Here is a 25,151-nt window from a genome sequence, read left to right as displayed (position 1 = left end):
TATAGCTTCTGCCTTTTAGGATCAATCATGAACAGTAAAAGAATAAGCTGTTAAAAACATGTCTTAGATCAGCACTTGGTAAAGCAAGCCAGGAAGGCCCTGGAAAATTTATCCATAAACTGTGATGATGAACTAATACCTACAAAGATCAGAATCATGCAGACAATGGTCTTCCCTGAGATACTATCAGAAAGTTGGATTTTGAAGAAGCAGGATAGAAAAAGCACTGATCTTTTTATCTTTGGTGTTGAAGAAAACTCCTGAGAATGCTAGGAATACCCCCCTCAAAATCCCCCAACAAATGCATCATCAAACAAATCAGTCAATCAATCAATCAGGAGTTCTCACTCAAGACATAAATGAACTGGCTCAAATTGTAATATTCTAGACACATTATGTGAAGACCAGGAGTGAAATGCTCCCAGATCGGACCGGATCATCTGATCTGGTAGCGATTTTTCCCTGTGGTTCGGCGATCCAGTAGCGATCACTGCCCGGGTGTCATTACTTCCTGGTTTTAATCAGGAAGTAATATTTTTTTACCTTTTGCGCATGCGCAGAAGGTGTGTGCATGCATGTGACACGGGCGATACATGCGCTTCCAAAGCGGTAAGGAAGGTAAGTAGATTTCACCCCAGGTGAAGACCTCCCTTTCTGGAGGAGACTTTAATACTAAGAAATGTGATAGGAAAGAGAAGAGGATGACAGTGGGTAGACTTGATTACAGCCACAATGGGTGTACTATTAGAATACCTGAAGTGTTAGGTTGGGGTCAAATCTTCATGGAGAAGATCTACGGTAGCTATGTGGTTATTAAGATTGAACACCAACTTGATGGCACTTAATTAATCAATTAATCTGTATTGGAACATGCCTCTATTTAGTATTTTTCAATTCTGTACTTTTTTCAAGATCCTATTTTTATGACTTTAGATAAAATTGTTCTTAGGATCAGACTACTAGAAAATATTTATTTTAGAAATCTCAAATTTCACTAGTCTAGCTGTTAAAGTATAGATCTGATTTATGGATGAAAAGTGCTCATTTATAATTTTATCGGAATAGCTTTAGGCAATTCTGACAATGAAAAATTTAGCTTTATTGATCAATGCAGCTAACCTACCCACAAAGGAACTGATATATAAATGCAGCCAATCAACCCCCAAAAAACATTTATTTGATTCTACAACTAAGTAAGTTTGGAAATTGTAATTGATAAAACAGTATTTTCTAAGTCTCAGGACACAGCTGCCTTTTAAGAAAAGAGATGAACAGAGTTGGGCAACTATAAGTAATACTCTGCAAGACAAACTTATCTAGAGTTAGTGTAAGCACAAAAATGGGAATTTAACATGGATCTTTTCAAAGAATAGGTATTGATTTGGCTACTAAAGTAGATATACTACCAAAGAGTTTTTTCAGCTCTTAATTCAGTGAGTTTGGTTTTAAAATGGAGATTTCAGATTGGTGTTTACATAGGAGATGGAGATTAAATAAAACACTGTTACAGAAAGAGGCAAAACTGAGACTGTAAAAAGAAGCTAAAAGAGTACAGATGTTAAGGTACTTAACCTTAATCTTAATTAAGCTACAGATTTAAGAATGGTTTGGGACATAAGCAAAGCTCTCATTAGAGGTTACTTTTTACAACATAATGGTAAACTCAAAGAGAAGAGATAAGAGAAAACACAAGCTACTTTGAGTGACATAAAAAGAAGAGAAGAATTATAGAAGTTTCCAGAGAAGATAAGTACCGTATTTCTCAACAAATTAAGCTTTTACAGCAACAATTATCTACATAAAAAGTAAAAGAAATGAAAATGAATTATGCAAAAGAAAAGAACTTTGAGTTTGCAAATAAGCCAAGGAAATGGTTAGCATACAAATTATGAAAATAAAATATAATGATATTGAAATTTGCAAGAGGGAGATGCTGTAATAGCAGATAATGTTGCTATGCAAAAGTTATTTAATCGATATTATTCTAATTTAGATAAAGGACAATAATTTTTGGAGAAAATAGATCAACATTTAAAGGCACAAAATTTATTGTGGGTTGCAGAGAAAAAGAAATAGGTTACAAATGGACTTATAACAATAAGGGAAGTTTGTAAAACTATAAAAAAGACTAAAACAGGAATGGTTCCTGGACCATATATGGGTTACCCTTTTCTTACTATCTTTATAAAATACGATGAATTCTACTTTATAGAGCATAAAGATGCCAGAGAGCTGCAAAAAGGTTAATATAGTATTAATACTTCAGGAGGGACAAGAATTGGCTTTAACATGAAACTATCAGCCAATATCATGACTGAATAATGATTATAAGTTGTTTACAATGGATCTAATTGAGAGGGTGAAAATAGTTATAGAAGACTATATTTATGAGGCTAATTGTAGATTTTTATCTAAAAGACTTTTAAAGGATAATGCTAAAATATTTTGGATATTTTGGACTACTGGGAGCAACATAATGAAAAATTGGCCACATTGATTGTCTTAGATGCAGAAGAGGCCTTTGACAATTTGAACTGGGCTTTCCTGTTTAAAGTTTTGGAAGATAGGAATATGGGAGAGAATGTATGCAATAAGTAAGTAATCATAAGATCCATTTATAACTCATAGAAATCAATTTATACCTCATAGAAAATACATATCACTGTCAATGGAGATTTAATGGAGATTTGTATCTGTTATGATACAAAAAGGGACAAGACAGGGTTGCCAGTCCTGTCCTATTTATTTTAGTTATTGAATCACTGAAGTTAAGTCAAGATGACAGAATTGTGGGAATAAAGATGTAAAAATTTAAGGGCATTTGCTGATAACTTGATCTTGGTTTTGGAGTACCACTAAAGAAAATAGAAACATTAATGGGAAAATTAAAAGTTCATGCTCTAGCAGGCATTAAGATTAATAATCAGAAGATGAAGATATTAACAAAGAACACAAAATGGTTGATCAAAGAGAATTTATGAAGAAAATGGGATTAAGACTGAGAAAAAAGTATAATATTTGGTTATTACTATGACAAATATGAATTATATATTATTCAAAATAACTCTGTTAAAACACGGAATGAACTTAAAAAGACATGTTCAGATGGGTGAAACTACAATTGTCATTGCTGGAGAAAAATGTTGTGATAAAAATGAATATTTTGTCTAGAATGATTTTTTTCAGACAATGCTCCATTTTGTCAACTGATATACCATATAAACAGTGACAAAAGGATATATCTAAGTTGGTGTGGCAAGGGAAAATGCTACAAATTAAATATAAAGTGTTGCAAGATGCAAAGGAAAGAAGAGGATTCGATTGACCTGATTTGAAATTGTATTTCACGGCTTGTTATTTGGTTGGATGAAAGAGTGAGTGCTTCTGAGAAGTAGAAGACTTTTAGAGTTAGAAGCACATGACCTGAAATTTGGATGGCATGGATATTTATGGTGTGATAAAGTCAAGGTTAATGTAGATTTCAAAAAGCATTATGTTAGATGTGCCATATTGAGACTATGGAATAGGTACAAATCCAGGATGTGCCTGAAAACAGCTCTGCGACCATCAACGTAAGAAGCATTCTATAGATGAGAAATAATAGGCAAACTAAATGTTTTAGTATCCTGAGACATTAAAATTATGTCAAGAGGAATACAAAATAAAATCAAGAGAACAACCCACGGCAGAAAGACAAATTATCAATGTTTTTTATTTACAGTTATCAACAAAAAATTAAGTAGATAATACAATTGAGCACTGTAAGACTGATTTTGAAATAGTGTTGTACACAAATGGCAAACATGTGATTGCTAAAAAGTATAATTATTCATTTGTGTTTCAAATGAAATTTGAAACACAAGATGTACAAGTTAAGGAATGTATGATGAAGTGGATTAAAATTTTGGTTATAATATATAGATGGAACAATGGGAAAATATGTGGTTAAAAGGACTTAAAACACTGTTTTATAATCTTAAAGATAATTTTTATAAAATGATGTGCTATTGGTATGTGACATCAGAATAATTATCTAGAATGTATGAAAGTAGTTCAAATTTATGTTGAAAATGTGAACAAGAAGAAAGGTCACCAGATCCATACCTGAAGAGTTCAATTATCTACTTTATTGCTCGTGCCTATTTCACAGGAATCCTCCCAGACTGGTGGTTTGCACATAGGCCACTCTAGATAAGATTCAACAGCATTCAAGGAGGGGTTTGACTTTGCATTCTTGTGATCACGTAAAGATTCCAGACTAATTCCCTGTCTGACTCCTCCACCTGGCTCGACCAGTCTCTCTTCAACTTTTTATTATGCTTAGTGGACATGCAAAAAAGTTTTAAAATGTTGGATTCAAATACATTCAGTTATTTAGGGAATTCTAAAGATTAATATATAACTGAAATCAGAACTTTTCCTCTTTGGGCAAACAGTTAGAAAAAAACCACGGAACATTGCTATATATTATGATTGCGACAATATTATTGTAGGTACAAAGATGGAAAGTCTTGGCAGTAACTATTACAGAGGAAAGGCTAAAGATGACTGAACTCATAGAAATGGCCAAATTTGACTTGTTTGATTAAAGACATCTGAAGGGTCCTTGGTGTCCTCTGAGCTTGGTTGTTTTTTGGCAGACGTTTCATTACCGAAATTAGGTAATATCATCAGCACAGTATTACCTAATTTAGGTAATGAAATGTCTGCAAGAAAACAAGTAAACAAGTAAACAAGAACACGAACGACCACCCATTTCAGTCCTGAGCTACAAATATTCTCCTTTACTGATAAGACAAAATCTGTGTTTCGTGGTAACTGGAAATCCCTTATGGATCCTTTGTGTAAAAAGCAACAACAAAAAGTGAACTTATGATTTATGGTTTTAATGATTAGAAAGAGATAAAGTATATAAAATGTGAGTCATGATATAACTTTGGAGAGAGAGATCAATTTATAATTATACTTATAGCTGCTGTAAAGGAGATTGGAAGATCCTTTATATTTTTAAATTTTCTTTTCTATTTTCTACTTATCTACTTATTTATTCTACTTATTTTTCTAAAAAAATATTTAGTTTTTCCTTTTCTTTTTCCTTTTCTTTTGCTCTATTTTAATTTCTATTAGTCTCATTCTTTGTGTTTAAAATTCTCAATAAAATTGTACAGAGTAATAAAGTAATCAAACCACAGTAAAATATACATAATAGAATGCAATACAGAGTGCCATGGATTTCAAAATACAATATAAATTAGACACAATTTAGCCAAGGTTAAATTTCTCAAACTTTATTAGCTGCAGTGTTTATGATATGAACAGATACGCAATTGTCCTACAGACATAACTGTTCTTGTAATTCAGTTTTACTGGACAGTAGCCATAGTGTATAACATGCCCTGCACTAAAAATGCCTGCTTATTTAGAGAAAGTAAGAAAGAAAGCTTAACAAGTTTATGCTAAAACATTATTAAATGATTTTAAGCCAGTTTTAATTTGGGCTTATTCACAGAAAATATATTGCCTTCCTCTATCTCAATTTATTTGTCCTTTGTGAAATCCCATTGCTATATAAACAAATCTCTTCAGGGAAGAGAATCAATAAAGTGCCTAATTTGATTAGCCATGTTTTAAAATTCATCAAGGTAAGTTAACATAAATAAACTGCTTACTTGTCAGTATTTTCCATGTCTTCTTTTCATCATCGTAATACTGAACCAAATTGCTGGGAAGCCGGTCAGGTCCAGGAGGCAGCCCTCCAACCAATAAAAGCATTTTCTTGTTGGAACGAATTCTTCACCCCCAAAAAGAGAGAAGACAAAAATCTTATGTTATTGGAGAATGTTTTAGCAATAACAATCAGAAACCTCACAATAATTTTCACTGATTACAATTTTCTATTCACTTTTTCTGTTTCTTTTCCTTATTATGTCTCAACAACTTTCTGAATCAAGCAGAAAAAAAATAATCTGAAAAGCTGTGCAGCCCTCTACTTGTGGGATAATACATTGTTTTTATGCAATTTGTTAAAGGTTCATTCTAGAACGACCTTTTTCTTCATATCATTCCCTTAAATCATCACTCTTTACAGCTGAATGCACATGGAATGCTCTGGAGTTGTACTAAGGTTAAGCATTAAAGTTGCATGTCAAAATCGTATTAGTCAAAATTATTATTATAAGCCATTCTAAACCCAAAGAACCATGAAAAAAAATTAAGGTGATGCCACGTAAGCTGAGCTGTCTAGGCCCCAAAAGAAACCACTGAGGTACCACCCTAGCAATAGGATGGCCTGGGTGCCAAGTCCCTGACAAGTTTTGTAATTGTTACACTTGCTTTCCAAAAATTCTATCCCACCATTTTATTTCTCAAATGACAGTTTACAGATGTTACTCCACATGGAGGACTTTCAAATGAGAGAGGAAAATAAGAAACTAGAATGCAGAAATAATAGAAAGCCTGGGGAAACAGTGAGAAAAAAAGGCCCTACATCAAAAAGAACATCAAACATTTCTGCTTTCTTTCCTAAAATTGCAGTCTGAAACCAGAACCCTACTATGTAAAAGCAGTGGATCATCCCTACTTCATTGTTCCTTCTTTCCATGCTTCTCTTCACTATAGATCTTACAGTTTGCAAAGAGATGCTGTGAACTCTTTTTACCCTCTATTGGTTTCTGCATTTTTGCATCCAGAACTGGTAATCAGATTTGTTGAATGTGTGGGACAAGGAAAATTAAAGCATGTCCCACATGCCTGGGTGCCCCAAGTCAGCTGCTTCCCCAGCCTTCCCCGTGTTTATACCATTGGAGAATGCAAAGAATTTGCAAGCCAACTCCTTAATTACATACTCCAAGTTAAATTCCAACATACCAGTACAATTAGAAGCATTTCAACCATAGTTATGCACTGTACTCTACTTAGATCTAAAGAACCGTTCTGTTGCTTACTTCAGCCTGGCCTTCCGATTTCCTCCGTTCTGCCCCCATCCCATTGCCCCTCCTTTCTTTGCTCCCCCACTGGCTATAGCAACACCAATTGGTAAAAATGAGACTGTGATGTTGTTGAGAGCCTCCCCAGAGTGGAGTCCTGCCAATGCCTGCCACTGATCCAGCAGCATGAACCTGCTCAACTGTGCAAAGTCACTCTAATTCCCTCCCTCTGTTTTTCTACCTTCTCCCCCAGGGGGTAGCCACTGAGAAGAGTGACTACCCACCCATCAAGAACTGGCAATTCGCTGCTATTAACCGTGACCGTGATTCCCAATCTGCCTGGCAGTTCTTAAGAATAGGGCTTCAACGTCTCATAGGCAGTAAAAGCTGTAATATGCACCCTGGCCTCCATCACTATACCTGATGAATGCACATTTCTTTGTAACACTAATGGTTTTAACACAAATTCAAGAGAAAAGAGGAAAGGAGACCTAGACCCCTAGATGAGTACTGATTCTTTAATAGTCACTTTACATATAATTGAGTATCTATCAGTTACACAAAGCTTGGAAAGTAATAAAAGCCAAAAAAGGGGAATCGTGTTAAAGTAATTCATTCTAGTATGATAAAAAATAACATACATAGCATAGTATATGTCCAAAATAATGTATTACCACATAATACCAGTTTTTGTGCTATTGAGCTACTTGAGATTACTGAAGTTAGCTTCTATTATTCACTGTATTAATCCTTCACGTTTGCTGTATTAATCCTTAGGAGATTTCTTTTCTATTCATCATTCTGCATTATGACTGAATTATTTGGGCACATGTGGAAAGTGGGCAACATTTCTGATGTATATGCTTAGTGATGATGATGATGATGATGATGATGATGATGGTGGTGGTGGTGGTGGTGGTGGTGGTAATAATAATCTCTGCTTTCAAAAGAAAAGCAAAGGTGCTACTCAATTCCAAAACATCTAGAGCACTACTTGAACAGCACTGTCATTAACAAAATTACTATAGTGATTTATAGTGATATATAGTTGCAAAAGGCAACTTTACTTGTAACAGCTTACATTCTGCAATAATACCTTTAACACTATCAAACAATAACATCTGTCTGTCCCAGGTCCATAGGAACTACTTGGATAGATAAAAATGCCAAATTCAATCTAAACATCTGGGTAACTGTGTGACCAATCATAATAATAAAAGTTCCAGAGAGGGGGCTTTATTACCAATGTCAATGTGCTGCAATCTCTAACAGATTCATCTGCTAAACATATAGTGTACAGGTACATAATTGGCACACTAATCTACTAGAAACAATCAAACAAAGTAAGGACATTTGTAACATTTTCTGTACAGCCTATAATTAGTATGTTAGGAATGAATTAATAACAATTAAAACAGAAGGTTCTTACTGAGTAAGCCTTCTGGAATGTGCAAAGGGTTATACCAATGTATCAAAACATGGTACATATCATAGTACATAATATAAAACATCACACTGCCAAAATTATGCTACTCAATACTTAGGATGGTTTTACATTGAGCCTAACCAACTCAAAGTCAGGCAGCTGCACCAAGAAAACTGCTCATTTCCAAAAGTGCTACTTATCCCATTTTATCTATGCCATTAATAACTTTTGATGGGACATTCCCATCTTGATCTTGTTTAAAACTGGGTTCAGAAAACAGGTCCATTTTTGTCATTTGAAATTAAAGTACTGGAATGAAATCCTTCCTTTCCCCATTAATCTACCTCCCCCCTACTTCCTGCTTCTTCTCTTTTCCCCAATAGCCATGCTAATATAGCTCTATTTGGCTCTGACCACTAAACAAAACCATTTGCCCAGCACTGGTGGCATTGGAAGCAGCATTCCCACCAGCCTTTGCTTTTCAGCACGTAAATACAGCATTGTGCTAGACATTAGAAAGGGGAAGGAGGAAGAAACTAGTGCCTTTTGTCATTGGTGTCATAAAAACAAAATCAACTTAAAGAGAAGAAAGAACAGCTAGTATCGATATGGAAGAGTGAGAGAATGGTCTGAAAACCTGTTCCTCACTGACTCAGACTCAATTCAAATTTGTTAATAACTTTTGGGATAGTAATTCGTCCTTTGCAGTGGGAAGAACATTAAAAATATGTCTGGAGTCCATTTCTGAATTGCATTCAGATTACATTCAGAGTTTCTGATGCTTAAGAAACCGTGCTGAATCTTTGCCATTTTACAATATGCATTTCAATAGGGAATGCAATATACTCTAGTGTGCGTCCATCAGTATATGAAGAAAGATGCTTAGAATTAGTTTTCTAGCCAATCTATTTTAAATCTTTATTAAGATTGTCTCTTATAATTAAATGTATAAAGAAACCTAATATAGAAAAGCCTTAACAAAGTTAGTAAGCGTAGAATTGGGATTATTTTGACCCTCAAATTCAGAATCAATGCAACAGGACTATCTTCAATCTCATGATTGAATCATAAAAAATTCCATATGCTTCAAATTCTTTGTCTAGGAGGTAGATTATAATATTTTTAAATGTGAGATGTGCATGGCTAAATATATTACAAGAGCCTCAGTGATGTTAAGCCATAACTCACTTAAGCATTGTCATTCTTAATAAGCAAATAAATTGTTTATTCCAACCTCTTTGTGAAGCATGTTCTGTTTCTATAGCAATTAACTTCAACTTTCAATTTAAAACTTTGGTAAGGTTGGTCAATAAGAAAACTTTTCAATTTTGTATTAGTTTTTACATTTTAATCTTTCCCAAATAACCCTTTCTAGGCCTCAAAGCATTATTAAAGAATGAAGAAGAATACAAATTCATTTGACTTTGATGTAGAATAAAAGCTAATATTTATTCTGTTTTACAGAATGTGAAGCACATGATTGGAACCAATGAAAAATCACACAGGTTTTAGTGTTATGCACACAAACATAGGCATCTGAAATTAGCGGAAAACTGTCAGCTACCTGTTCAGTGCAGATGAAAAAGCAGAGGATCAGAATTAGTTAAAACCAAATGTCCACTGCCACACACCTGTATTCAAAACATCAATTGTACTGATAAGATTCTAATCTACTTAGATTTGCACGTGGAAGACTATTTCTGCCAATTGAGAAGTGTATTTGGAAATAACTAAATCCCTGGGAATTCTTTCTAAACAAGCACATTTAGGAATGGACTTTTCATTTAATTAAATAAGCCTATTTTATCAAGACTGCCAGGTTAAAATTTTACTATAGTCATACATTTATATGTCCAGGCACTTTTTTTCAATTTATCCTACACCAAAGTGGGAATGTTTAATATTGTTAGGTATGATTTTGGAAATGGATTTAAATCTCACCTATTTTAATGAATGTCTAATAGTTTAGACAAAAATTATGAAAGGCTACTGTTAACTATAACATAGATTAGCAGAATAGTCAGCACCCATAAAGACTAAAGTTAAATCACAGTAAAGATGTGCAGGTTGAGTCAGTCAACTAAATTTAAAAGATGAAATTTTTTAAATCAGGAATGCAGCTAAAATCCTCAACACATTAGCAAGTTTCATATAGATGTTATCCTCAGATCACTTGTGATCTTTAATTAAATATTAAAAATATGGGTACGGAGATGGAATAGTTGCCATATGTTTTTGCTATGCCAGCGCTTATGACTCCTATCCTAACTGTAGTTCAAGAACCTATTACAAGCCAGTAAAATTAAATGCTTTAAAGAGATCAGCAATTTTTATTGTTCATCAGAACAACCAAATATATTTTGGTCCCAAGCCATGCCAAAAACCAAACCAAAATGATTTTATTAATATATGCCTTCCAAACATATCAGGAATGTATGTATGTATGTATGTATGTATGTATGTATGTATGTATGTATGCATGCAGGGGTGGGTTCTAAAATTTTTGCTACCGGTTCTGTGGGCGTGGCTTATTTTGTGGGCATGGCTTGATGGTCATGTGACAATTATTTAGGATTTAGCAGAGGTATTGGTCTACCAGGCTTTTAACTGCTTGCAGAGCTGTACCGATCTACCATTTATTTTTTGCAGGCACTGGTTTACCCATTTATTTTTGCAGGCACGGATCTACTCATGTATTTTTTCAGGCACTGATCTACTCATGTATTTTTGCAGGCACTGATCTACTCATGTATTTTTGCAGGCACTGGTCTACCCATGTATTTTTGCAGGCACTGATCTACTCATGTATTTTTGCAGGCACTGGTTTACTCATTTGTTTTCTTTTAACACTGATCAGCTGTAGGGCAGCCCTTTGAAGCCCCACAGCAAGAGTTTAAACAGTTTTTTTCCCTCTAGCCATCAGCTGGGACTCAGGAGGCAGTAATAGATTGGGAGTGGGGCCAAATAAAAGGCAAGAATAATGTGACGGGGGGCCGGGGGGGCAGACTGGTTTGGTGACGTCATATCGTCACCGCTACTGGTTCGGGAGAACTGGGCTGAACCGGGAGGAACCCACCACTGTATGTATGTATGTATGTATGTATGTATGTATGTATGTATGTATGTATTTTTTATCCTGCCTTTATTACTTTGTAAGTAACTCAAGGTGGCAAACATTCATAATATTTATTCCTTTTCCTCTTTTTCTCCACAACAACAACCGATCAGGTAAATTGGATCTAGAGATTGAAACTGGCCCAAAGTTATCAGCTGGTTTTCATGCCTACAGTGGGACTAGAACTCACAGTCTCCTGGTTTCTAGGCCACCACCTTAACAAATACATCAAATTAATGTCTAAGCATTATCCAAGTTCAAGAAGAATTTTTAGGAACAATTTCATACTTTCCTTTTTCAGTAAGTCAGTCCTTATCACCCAAATCCAATGTTTTCAGCCATTTCTCCATATAAGATACATATAATCTGCCAAAAAGGACAAGGGTAATATAAGCAGAAGGCTGCACACAATCTTTCCTCCACCTTTAAGTAATTGAAATAAATCAAAGCAAAAATAATCAAAGCAACTTGGGGGGGGGGATTACATCTACACTGTAGCCAATCTATCTGATAGCTTGGAATGACTGTGAACTATTTTATTCAGAAAATGTTCTGCAAATATATCATAACACAGATATAATGGTAGATTATTCAGGGAACTCACAAGAAAAGTTTACTGGATTAAAATTCTGCTGAATGCATTGATAAAATTCACTGGTGAATCTTTGACAATAACCCTATAAAGTAAGCTCTAAAGCAGAGGTGTCAAACTCGCATTGTCACAAAGTTGTAACGTGACGTATTGTGACCTCCCCCCTTTTGCTAAACAGGGCGTGGCCATGGCCAGGGCATGATGCATCTGGCCCATGGGCCGTGAGTTTGACAACCCTGCTCTATAGTAACTGTTCCCAGCCTAAAACCTATCAGATATGTTGAACTACATTTCCATAGCCAACTCTGCCTCCAGCAGACCTAGAAGACACCAGCTTAGGATAGGTATTTAAAACTGTATTCAACTGGTACAACTTTAAGTTACAAGCTTAATCATCTTTGTTCTATATGTCCTTTCAAAGGACTTATATCTATAAATTCAAGAAGAGGCATAAGAAAATAATCAATACTCATAATTCTAAGGGCAATGCATTATAGAAATTAAAATGTTACACTCTACAACAAAGGAATTATTTTTATCTTCCTTACAAAAATAATTAATTACAATAACTTTTAGACACTAATGGACTTTAGTAATTCCAAATTATTATGCCAACAAAGGAAACATAAATTAAAACTAGCTAGTTCCAGCCATTCATTAAATTTAATGTAAGTTTTACAACAATGGTATCTTTCTTCAGGCTCAATCAGAAACCTGAAAAAATTGTTACTTTAATGAATTATAAAGAGATAACTTGTGTATTAGAATAGTTTTGTTAAATGATAGTGCCAGATACACAATTCCAATGAATCAGTTGAACAGCAGTGAGTATATTTTAAAATGTGACATACTTACAACTTTTTGCTCTTTTTTTGGTAATACAACTGCTTTAACTCTCATACCACTGATGGTTGAACTTGTTATTACTATAATAATCATGGCAAAACCTATTTCTCTCATTAGAGCTGTAGATTGTGTGTGTGTGTGTGTGTGTGTGTGTGTGTGTGTGTGTGTGTGTGTGTGTTCAAGAGAGAGGAAGGGAGGGAGAATGTGCATGTGTGTTTGTACACACATTTGGAAAGGAAGACATCCTGTATGCATGTTTGTTGAGAATCCATAATAAGCTATAAGTCTCTGATGAATGGATGATGATGATACTCTCTGCAAATAAGGGATGTATAAAATGGTAGCGAATGATAGAGTGATGGAAACTCTGAAACTTCAAATTAAAGATTTTCAAATTTTGCAACTAGTATTTTTAGACCATAAATCAATTACATTAATATGTGTTTCACATACAGTAATATGAAGAGTTACCTAGAAATTTCTATCGGGCTGTTTTCTGTTCAGGTATAATGTAATGAAGTAATAGTTGTTTTTAATTAAAAAACAGAAGAAGATACGTCTGCAGTGTAAAGAAGGCAATCTATGCACAGGTGACAAAATACACAGCTACTAGCTCTGCATAGAAAAGAACTCTTACTAATTACTACCATGCCTTCCCATTCAAGTCTGCCAACTTGTTTTATGGCTTTGGATTTCTCTTTAAGCCCGAGGCTTACTTATTTTAACTGAAAGCTTAGGTGAGATTTCAAACAGGCAGATCAAACATAAAACTAAACACAGAAGTATAAATCTTACCAAGAGTACAAATATATCTCAACGTATTTGGCAATATCAACAAGACAATCCTGAGGGCAATTGTTCTGGAACTGTTGTACTGCCATCAGTCTGCGAACATGGAAATATTTGAATAATAGTATTGTTTGTATGATTTGGTGCTTCTGATCAGGAGCTACTGTATATGTGCTTGAAAAAGCAATATTGACATCAAAGGAACAGATATAACCAATAAAACATTCTGAATAGCCAAATGATTTACATGAATGATGTGTTTTTATGTTTGCCATGAAGAAAAAGCTCATGTTTGAAGTGAAGCATGAATTTGTTACTTTATTTTTAAAAGTAAATAATTCTGAACCATCTGCATTTACTTTAAAAAGTTCATTTTCCCAAAACATGTGTTAGAGCTGTAGAAAACGAAGGGGGGGAAATCTAAAGCCTATAATTGTCAGAAATGGAGGTAGTCATTCTATTAGGTTAAGCTGAATTAATTACTGCTGTAGCAGTAATTCTAAAAACACATCCAAGCTTGTGAAATCACCGGTAGAAAGTTCATCTTTTAAAGTATCTCACTTTGACAGCTATAATGGTGATAAACAAAAAGTGAGGTACCAAAAGGTCTGACACAAATAATGTTTGATATACAGAAACCATTGGTATCATTTACACACATACGTGCATGCACACACACACACACACACACAGAGAGAGAGAGAGAGAGAGAGAGAGAGAGAGTATAGCAACTACATTAAGGAGAAAAGAACCAAATTTCAAGGAAATGTAACAGACTGTAAACCCAGAACACATTTCAATGTTGTGTCAGTGAAAGGATTTTCCCAGGATCACCCCAAAGTTCAAAATACATTCTAACTTCTATTTCTATTCCTGGATAAAGTTCAATTGTATCAAATAATCTGCTACTTTAAAATATTTTTTTCTGGTACCTGCAAATGTTTTTCTATCCATTACAGAGGTCTCATTTGTCTTCTAGCAATTTTGTTTGTACAAAATCTCCTTGGTGGCCACATTCTAGTTTACTGTTTACTTTATCTTTCTTTGATGAACCTGAAATTCCCAGGACAAAACAACAGTTCTCATGGTTGATTTCATCAAATTATCTTTTAGGACAAGTTTTTTTTATTAAATTGTTTAACTATTTTGATCTTATTTCCCTATATTCTACCTCATTCTAGATATTACATGCTTTCCCACCAATTTGGTATTCCCCAGATGCTACTGATCCAAATCTAATGAGAAGAGATACAAAAAGATAATCTTAGGCTAAAGACTTAATTGGAGATACACTTTAGATGATAATACGCATTACTTCATTCACTTCAAAATGGGTAAGTTTAACCCTGCTTCATTTGGAAGTCCTCCTGCTCATCCAGCTAAATGGGACTTCAGATTTCTGCATTCTAATGTTTAAATGAATTGGCATGTAATACTTGGTTTTCTTCGATCCTATTGCTTCCTACTCTGCTATGAATAGAATTTCATAGCTATATATATTAATTTCCCTTTTGGTTTTCAATGCACCTCCCTTAATAGTTTGTCAAGTAACAATTAACTATCCTAATTCTTATAATTCATGCTTGTGAGTGGTATTCTGTATGCAAATGTTCAGAGTTGAGACTGGTATTCTTTGTTTTGTTGTTATTAATTTTAGCTATCTCATTTCTTTATAAATCTTTTGAGTCTCCAGATTATTGTCTGGCCAATCACCCAAATCAAAAGACACTGGGCAGTGTAAAACAAAGTAGTCATATAAAAAGCAAAACATTAAAGCTAATCATCTCACCCCCAAGTGCCCATATAAAATTAATTTAAGCTAGAAGTAGATTAGAATAGTTTACAAAAGAAGATACTGTATGAACCTCCAAGGTAAGCAAGTTACAAATCATGGAGGTTACTACAGAAAATTACTGGTAATTAAATGTTTTTAAAAAATCAATCATTAAAATTAAATTAAAACAGCTGGATGTATGCAACTGAAATTTTAATTCTCAATTGTTTGATTGAACAGAAAGGTTTTTACCTGTTTCTGAAATAATAAAAGTGTGGTGATCATCTGCATCAGAAGGATAGGAGGTAGCATGTTCCAGAAATACAAGGGCACCACTGAAAGTTTTCAGGCTATGCCTTAAAATCTAAAAAGCACCAAATAAGCTCTTCCCATGCTGCTCAAACAGAGCACATAGATTCTATCTGAAAATGATGATCCTTTAAGTAATCTGGACTCAAACTAAATAGCCTTTTGTAGGTCACAATAAGCACTTTAAATTGTACTCAGAAGCAAATGAGTAACCACTGGATAACAAGCCATAGGAGAACTGCTAAAGAGAGTTTCATTAACCACATGTATCTGCTAAAGGTAGTCTTCAAAGACAGCCCCAAATAGAGCAATTGAAATATTCAAGTCTCAAGGCAAAGTTATGTATAACTGTTTCTGGCACCTCCTGATTCAAAAAGCCCCATGAGCCACACTCTATTTGTTGATTCAGTAGATGCTCTGAATTCAAGTAAACCTCATGTCATGGACTTGGCGTATCAGAGGGAACATGATTACATCCAGAAAAAGCATAAGGATCAACCATGTTACTTTGTCTTGCTGAGAATCAGTTGCTATTTGTTTTGTCCTATCCAATCCCATTACTGCTTCCATATCCCAGATGAGGGCATTTACTGAATCTTCTGTCCAGCCCAGAATAGAAATAAAGAACTGGATATTGATGATACCTCAACCTTGAAAGGATGCCTGATGTCACTCAGTAATTTCATTTACATGCTTAACAGCATGAGGGAAAGAGGTGAGCCCTGTGCCCCCCCCATCGCCCCCCCCCCCCCAATATAGAGCTTGCTCCTTTCCAATCATTGCCAACTGAACTGCCTATTTATAGCCTGGCATAAATTTCAGCAGAGGGAAGTGAGTACCCGTGCTGATGAATCCTTTCCCCGAAGGAGAGAGAGCTTCAGAAGGCAGATGTAGGGTCTCCTGCTGGGCAGGGGGTTGGACTAGATGACCTGCAAGGTCCCTTCCAACTCTGTTAAGGCAACTGCTATTAGATGGATATAGTCCCAAAAGCTGATGCAGTGCACTGTGGCCAATTCAGGTCATTCGGGAAGGTCTCAACTGGCACACGGCCTGTCATCCTTATATAGCATTAAATGTCACAGCCTAATGGTAACAACATTTATAGCATTAAATGTCATATCCTAGTGATAACTATCCCAGCCTAGTGGTAGCAACCAGGAAGAAGACTTCTATTACTGAAAATGTCAATATGCTGTTAAATTGTATTCCAAAAATCAGGAATTTATCCATTACTTGAGAATTTTGCTTAAATCATGCAAGGACCATTGCGAAGATAATATTGCACTTCTGGACAGGTGTATCTACCAGATTTTAAATTACGTTCAATGAAATCCGTTAATTCTCAGCATTTGAATTAGCAGGGTCACCTCAGGTTATTCACTCTCAGTTCTAGGAAGGAGGAACTGGCAAACATCTTCTGAAAAAACTTGCCAAGAAAACTGCAGGGATTAGTACAGGCAATTGCCTTTAGTTAAAAAGCTAATTCAAAGGCATACAAAAAAGGCACACAAAAAAGGACTAATGTAGATCATGACAACCATCTTCCTTGACTTTGGAATTGGTGAGCAAATCTTAGATAGGATTACATCTATCACCTTCACTCAGTCAATTCAGAGTTATGCCTCCTTCTAACCAATTCATGAAGGATAAACGTCGTATTATAAGCAGATTTGGCATTCACTAAAGGCAAGAAATAGGGAGACATGGGGAGAGGCAGATGGATTAGAAGAAGGGACAGGCACCACTCTGTCAGCAACCCCTTTCTTTGAAAAGCGAGCTAATTACTGTCATATCTCCTTCTGTCTGTCACTTCAAAAATGTGCCTAACTGCCCTCATAACCACTTAGTGCCATCCTGGATCCTCACCTACATTCAAATTTGGGGCCTACCCTTATGAATGGAGTTAGCAAATATTTGATTATGTGTGATTATCTTTTTTTTTTTTTTTACAAAATCCAAATACTGCAAATGTTGCATTCTGAATCTCTTGCTAAATTTAACCTTCCACAGATAAATAGTTGTTCCTTTATTAAGGCAGATTATATCTTCTCTAAGATTTCTGTTAAAACAAGAGTTTTCAGAGGTGCATTTGTGTGGGCCTGCTTTCTCAGCCATTACTTTCTCCAGACACCCTCCAATCAGCCTGCTTCTATTAATCTTGGCAGGGTTTATTTGTGCTAAATCAGTTATATCCCTTGAAATGACACAGCAACAGATATACTATGTTCAAAGAAATCTTGGGAACCATGATCTTCCTGAAAGCATTCCAGGGTGGTAAATTAATCAATTCATAAAGCTGAGGACAATATATTTTTAAACAAATTTTGTTAGAAAAATATAATTTGATTACTAAACAGCTAATAACTTTCCTTTATTGTTGCATATTTGATTATTTGTCAGAACAACTCACTCTGATTCATTTTTGCCAAATATAAATGATACTATTTTAAGGTTAGGAATTGTTCATGCCAGTGTGACAGAAACATACCATGTATCAGCCTTTCTACAGAAAATCCCAACAATAATGTCAAAGGAAAGTGTCTCTTTGGAAAAAGGATTTAGGCAAAACAAACAACTTCTGATTTGGAAATTTACCTAGAAGATGAAGAAATGGCAACCACGAGCCAATATTTATTTTATTAAGCTCAAAAACAGCAGGTAGTAGATTGACCCTCTATTACTCAGCAGGATACTTTGATTTAAATCACAATTCAGTACCTCTGCAACCCTCTACAGTTAAATTGCTTAAATCCCAGTAAATCCCAGTGTTTAAACAGCCTGTGTGCAAGATTGCTGCCCATGAGAAAAGACAAAATTAAATACATGTTTTATACTGCTTACTTGTATTTTAGGTATTTCTTAAATAGAACAGCTTCTCAGGTGATGGATAGAACAATTAAATCATATTGAACTATAGATAAGTATAGCTTCCAACCAAATACAAGAGATATCCTTAAATAATATTTTTGCATACATAAAACAACATTAAACACATTTGTTTATTTCAAAGTAAAATGCTCAGTAACTGGTGATAGTTTACTGGGAGACCAGCATTTTTTGTGAGATGAGAAGACTCAAATGCTATGAATGGTTATTTTTTTTTTTCAATTGAGACTTAGGTTCAAATCAAACAAGACAAGTTTTTACAAGTTGATCATAGAATATTCCCATTCATTTCAATCTAATCTAGTGAACTCAAAGCAGAGAAGATAAAATAGAATGATTTCACACCTAATGTCAATCCTTTTGGAAGAAGAATGGAATATATACATATGTGTGACAGATAAATTTAATAAATAAGTATAAATAAATGAATATATTCTTTAACTAGTGAATATAACAATATCCATAATTGTATGCTACGGAAATAATAGGACATGGCCAAAATTGATCATTGAGATTATATTAACTGTAGATGATGTTATACTATGTTCTCATACTCCAGATTGGTTGGCAACAAATGTATAATGTAATGAAAATGGATTGAAGAAGATTTTCACTGAAGCAGGACTAAGGTCACAATGACTATGATAACATGTCAGGTAAAGACCCCAAGTAAGAAGCTTCTAAGAAAAATTATAGTGCATAATCTCTTTGGGCAAAGTCGTAACACATTCTCAAAAGGCAGGTATTTGTCATAGAATTCATAGAAAACAAATCTATGTTCAAATCAATGGGTTTTTTTGACAGAACACTACATATTTAATACAGACTATTACATATTCAGTAAGAAGAGATACTATGGGGTTCTAAAGATCTAACAATGCTTCTATTTACATAGTGAGCTTAATACTTTACAAATGAGGGTATGCTGCTTGCAATAAACTGGCCATGAAAAAAATTGCTTTAAAGCTCACTCTGCACAAGTGTGCTATGTTTATTGTGTCAGTAAATGAAAACAGCCTGAAGCTGCATGGTTTGACTCGTTCCCTACTCCCATTAAAGGGATAAAAAATATAGTTATGCTTTTTAATATTTTCTAAGCATAGGTGTTCAGCAGAAGTCATAATGATGTCAATCATACAGTGACATCATTTGTCTGCCCTCAGTAGTTCCTAAACCAATTTATCCTAAAAAAATCTTTTTAAGAGGCAGGGTGGGCATTCAACAAAACACAATTTAAGCAATCCTTCACATAGTTCTAACGTAGCAAGTAATTTCTTCAGAATCCCTTTTCTCAAACAAGTTCTTTCCGGCTAAAGGAAAACTTATAAAACTGCCATTTCCAAAATTGCATCCATAAAATCAGATTTTCAGTTCAACCAGCAAGATCAGTGTGCAGAAGCAAGGCTGTTAGCACTTACTGAATCAGGAACAAAGGGTAAATCAGACATGCATCACAGTACTCATCTTGTGATAGGTTCTATTTGTACCATACTAATTTCAACTGAATTCATTCTCCAGTTTGTGGTTAGAAATATTCCTAAAATAGTATATATAAATAATTTAAAATCAATGTAAAAAGCCATATTGAAAGTAGCATAAAATGACTCCAAACAAAAACAAGAATAGCTTTACAAAATACACGTATAAGCCTTAAAACAGTAGCATTTAAATGATCAGTTAGAAACAAACTAAATTGGTGATAATAGTAGCTTTATAAAAATCAAATACAAAACATGAATACGCTAGAATTAAAAGGAACACAAAAGTTTTTGCTTTAAGTCAAAAAGGTTACGGGCACTAGACATGCCACCCTGGGGAGAGTAATTGAAAGCTCAAGCTCTTCAACAGAAAACATCCAGAGCAGAATTTTCCAGGTTGGTCTTAAAGAGTTTGGCTGCAGACAGTGAAGGGCAAAGACACATTCCAGTTTTCCATTGTTGGAACTGGTCTGCCCTGCATACAACTATAATTACAGCATTTGAATGTAAGCATACAAAAACATCATTTTTTTTTTTAAAAAAATCTCATTTTAAAGTTCTAAATAATAAGAATGAAATGTACATGTAATTAAAAGTTAACTCTTTACTGACCAAATACAGAACACCTAGCACTTTACAGAGTTGCAATTTCCTTAGGTACTCTTAGAATGAATTCCTGTTAATTTCAGTGTTTAAAACCTGAGCTAGATTTTTTTCAATTTCACCTTATTAAAAACGTTTGCTGTTAAATAGGTTGTACAACATACACACATATAAATGTGGTGTCAAAGAAGTTGTTTTATTCTAAGTCTGAAATTCAGAACTATAATCTTAATAATATTTGAAATGAAAGAAAATTTAATGATGGCCCCATGCTTCAAATTAAATGTCATTTTAACATAGTTATCAAAAATATCAATATTGTACTACAGGTGTTTTCACATTTTTGCTATTTACTTTTGCTTTCTTTTATAACAGTTTAAAATAGACAATTACTACAAATCCCAAAGCATCTATGTACTACATAACTAGTGTTTTGGGAACAATGGTGTTATTTTAAGTAAATAAGGAATATGTTGATTAAATATGTTGAAGGCCTGAGACAGCCCTATTAAAGGAATAAGAGTTTGTATTAAATGTCAATTTAAGAGTAGATGCATTAATTTTGTTTCTTCACTCTTGAACAGCAATAAGTTACTTATGGCATCCCATTGTTTATCTCAGTACCCAAAGCTATCAGAAGGTGGAAAAGAATCAGATTTGTGTATTACTTCCCAATGCTTGCATTTTTTGTCATGTTAATTTACAATGTCATTATTTCCTCCAGAAATCAATAAAGGTATCTAAAAGTCATTCACTGAGTTCTTTTGCCTTAATTTACTTTACTTTCATAACTTTCTTAAATTAAAATCTTATATCTAATTGCATATTTTCTAAAATATTTCTTCTATTTAATGCTACATTTTAAGAGTGTTTTATTTTTAAATATTTATGTCCTAGTCTTCATTGAGTATCTAAACTAGTCTTAAGAGTTCAATCACAGCTTTTACAAAATCATGGCATAAATCTTACACACACACACACACACACACACACACACACACCACCATTTAGTGTATATGTACTTTTTCATTTCTTAGGGTATTTGATCTGTTCTTTATTTTTTTATGTATATGTGATAATTCAGTACAATGGCCTACCGGTATTAACAATCAAAGTGATAAAGCTGTGTAATATTACCATGAAGATAAGATCAGAATATCAGGGTTAGTCAGAATAACATTGTTTTTCATATGATAGCAATTCCTTTGGTTTAATATTCTAAATATGTCCAATGTTATTCTATATCCAAATCTGAGTATGTTTATAGATATAAAAAGCAATACAATGCAAACCTATGTGTTTTCTTGAAAACAGACCTCATTGAATTTAATGGGCTACTGTCCAGAAAACTGGATTGTAGGTTCCACCCAGGATGAAGTAAGACAGCAAAGGAAGGCCAGTATCACTATTTCTGACACTTGTAAACATTCAGAAGTCACATCCTTCAAATGATATGGACCAATGAAGCTAGAAGGTATTTGCACTGAACCAAACAATCTGGTATCTCGGTAATCCACCTCAAGGAAAGACCCATCATGTCACAGGTGGTGCACAGAATTCAAGCTAAGGAAAGCACCACAATCTTCCACCATATGGGAAAGCTATTTTATCCCAGAGATAATCTATTAAGGCTGAGCCAGCCCCCAAGATACTTAATAGTTCATAATGCAGTTGGGTAGTTTAAAAAAGCCTTCAAGAAAGGAACATGAGAAATTCTTCAGGTCTCACTTACTGAATGCCATATAAACTTCTTCTACACAAAGCAACAGAACACACTTCAAAACACTACAAATCTGATTTATTTCTTGATACATTCAGTCAGAAAGTACTGCTTTGTATAGAAAAATGTAAAAGTTTGATATATGTAAACTTTCAGTTGGTTTAGTTAATATGAAACATAATTTATATGTGTGTGTGTTCTGTTTATGTTGTACATTTATTTCCTAAATTATCCGTTTAAAATTTTGTATGAGACACTTTCCACTCTGATATATTTACAGCTTTACTCACTTAAAGGGAAACGCTGCTGATGTCATAGACATGATAATCAATTTTTTCAATACAGCAGGGATTATTTCATTATCTCTAGTATTAGTATATACATAATCTAATTGTAAGATATAAACTCAGACTATAGCATTTAAAATCTACTCCATTTCTGATTTGCTTTTTAAAATTTTAAATCGCAAAATATTAAACTGGAAAAAAGGTAAGAGACCATAATTAATTGCATGTTCTGGTAACTAAATATCATATTTACATTTAATGCAGCATCACAACATATGTTATTTTTGTGGTCACAGATAACAAACACTAATTCTAAGTAAAAAAGACCCAGAGAACCTGGGGAGGTCATAATGGGATTTAAAACTAATGGTACCAAGGCATGGCTGCTTGCCTATCTAATTTTCTTCCCATATTGTATTTTAAGAGATGTCTACTGAATTATCCAGCACATTTCACTTTCCCCTGTCACCAACTTTACTTGCTGTATTGCCCACAGCTCCTCTAAAATTACTTGGATGGACAAGGCATTTTAAATCCATTTAACAGTATAGAGCCTGAAGAACACTACAATATGTTATCTAGGGCTGTCCCCCCAACTTCTACTCTCTTTGCTCTCAATAGGCTCTTCTTATACATCTTCTCCAATAGTTCATTCTCCTGTCCCCCAAATTAATAAGCCCTATAATTAGGAGGAGGAGGACTCCATAACTTGCTTTCTTCAAATACCCAAACAGCATCTCTTCCAGAAAAAGGGAGGGGGAAATGCATTGGTAATCATTTTGGTTGTTCTTCAGAAGCTTCTTTCTTAAAGCATTGTATTAAGATAACAGTCCTTGTCAAAAATAGTAGATTCTGTCCAATCCTGCAAACTTTCAATAAGCAAACTCACCAAACAACAAATTTCAAAGGCGATGAACTAACAATTGCTCCTTGATGTTCCTTTTTGGGACCTAAGTTATATATCTGTGATTGTTGCCAGAATATATTTTCGGCTGTTTTCTATTTTCCTACAATACCTATGGGAGGTACATTTACCACGCCCTTAAACTCTACTCAGCAAGTCCCTCTCAAGCACTCCCTTAGCTGCTTACAGCTGAAGTCAACTTTTGAACTTTCCCTTTCATATGGTACTTAGTTAATGCCCTGTGAAGTACTAGGTTTGTGCTGAATTCCACCCCCTCCCCCTTTCTTTTACCTGCTGGCCAGACTTTGTCTGCAGTGCTGCCTGAAAGGCATCAGGTGGTAGTTCATGGCGTCCAGAAGTAGCTTCTGACAGACCGGGTCCGTACGCATGAAATCCACCGACTGGACCCGCTCGACAAGCTCCGGAGCCGGGATAAGGGCAAAGCGTAGGCGCTTCATGAGGTCCGGGGCGTACTGCATGCGGGTCTCCCGATCGTGCTCCAGCCACAGGACGGACATCTGGAAGAGCGCCAGCTCCGATTCTACCGGGGGAGGCAAGGAGTCTAGCAGGGCGCGCATCTCCTCGAAGTTGAGCAGCAGCACGTCCTCCACAAGGTACTTGTTGGCCAGTTTCTTGGTCTCTTCGAGGCCGTGTAAGGCTGCGATCTTGCACACTTGCTTGTAGTTCTGCACGGAAATCTGGTCGTTGAGGAACTGAACGCACAGCTTGGTGACCTGCGGGATGTGCAGGATCTTGCTGACCGACAAGACCTCCTCCACCGTATCCAGGGAGAGGGTCACGTTGGCGGTATACAGGTACTCGAGCACCAGTCGCAGTCCGATCGACGAGCAGCCTTGCAACACCAGGTTGTTGATGGCCCTAGGGCTGGCCAACAGCTTGTCCTCCGGAGAGGAGGAGGGCGTGCCGGGCTCCTCCTGCTGCTGCTGATCCTTCGGAAGCAGGCCGTCCTGAGCTCCTGGTCCAACGCCCAAGGGGTGATTAAGCCCGCTCCCCCCTCCGCCGCCGCCGCCTCCCCCGCCTCCTCCACCGGCGGTGCTGGAGAAGAGCGATCGGAAGTACTGGGAGCAGGAGGCCAGCACGGCCTTGTGGCAATGGAACTGTTGGCCTTGGGCCGTCAGGGTCACGTCGCAAAAGAGCTGCTTCCTCCACAGCAGGTTGAGGCCGTGAAGCAGATTGTCGCTATGGCTGGGGTCGAAGGTAGACGTCCTGTCCCCGGACCGTGACATGGCGAGCAGCCTCAGCGCACCTGACTGGAAACCCACCTCCGACCTGGGCAAAGAGGGGCAAGGCGGGGGTGGGGGAATAAGGAGAAATGAGTGGTTGGGAGGGGGCACACAGAGTAATCAACATGGAGCTTTACAGGCCTGGCTTGCCCACCCGACTTGCAAGAGCCGAGAGGTTTCCTATCCAGCCGTCCCCTTCCCCCCATCGCGGCAGCCTTCGGGCTGCATGACATTTTCTGCACCCCCCGCCAA

General features: G+C 35.7%; 1 protein-coding gene across 1 annotated transcript in view; it reads right to left on the bottom strand.

The window, feature by feature from the left end:
• The window catches only part of KLHL14 (kelch like family member 14), a 74,022-nt gene extending 49,120 nt beyond the window's left edge, over positions 1–24,902 (bottom strand). Inside the window, exons 1-2 of the mRNA XM_070942320.1 lie at positions 23,947–24,902; positions 5,670–5,791 (exon numbers count right to left, since the gene is read on the bottom strand). Of these exons, the coding sequence (XP_070798421.1) occupies positions 5,670–5,791; positions 23,947–24,902 (1,078 nt within the window). The remainder of the gene's footprint in view (positions 1–5,669; positions 5,792–23,946) is intronic.
• Positions 24,903–25,151: the final 249 nt, after the last annotated feature.

This window comes from Pituophis catenifer, unplaced genomic scaffold, assembly GCF_029215685.1.
Source record: "Pituophis catenifer annectens isolate HBS135680 unplaced genomic scaffold, rPitCat1.0.hap2 SCAF_3, whole genome shotgun sequence".
NCBI lineage: Eukaryota > Metazoa > Chordata > Lepidosauria > Squamata > Colubridae > Pituophis > Pituophis catenifer.
Note: the sequence above shows the minus strand (reverse complement) of the source record. Positions and strands in the feature narration are given on the sequence as shown.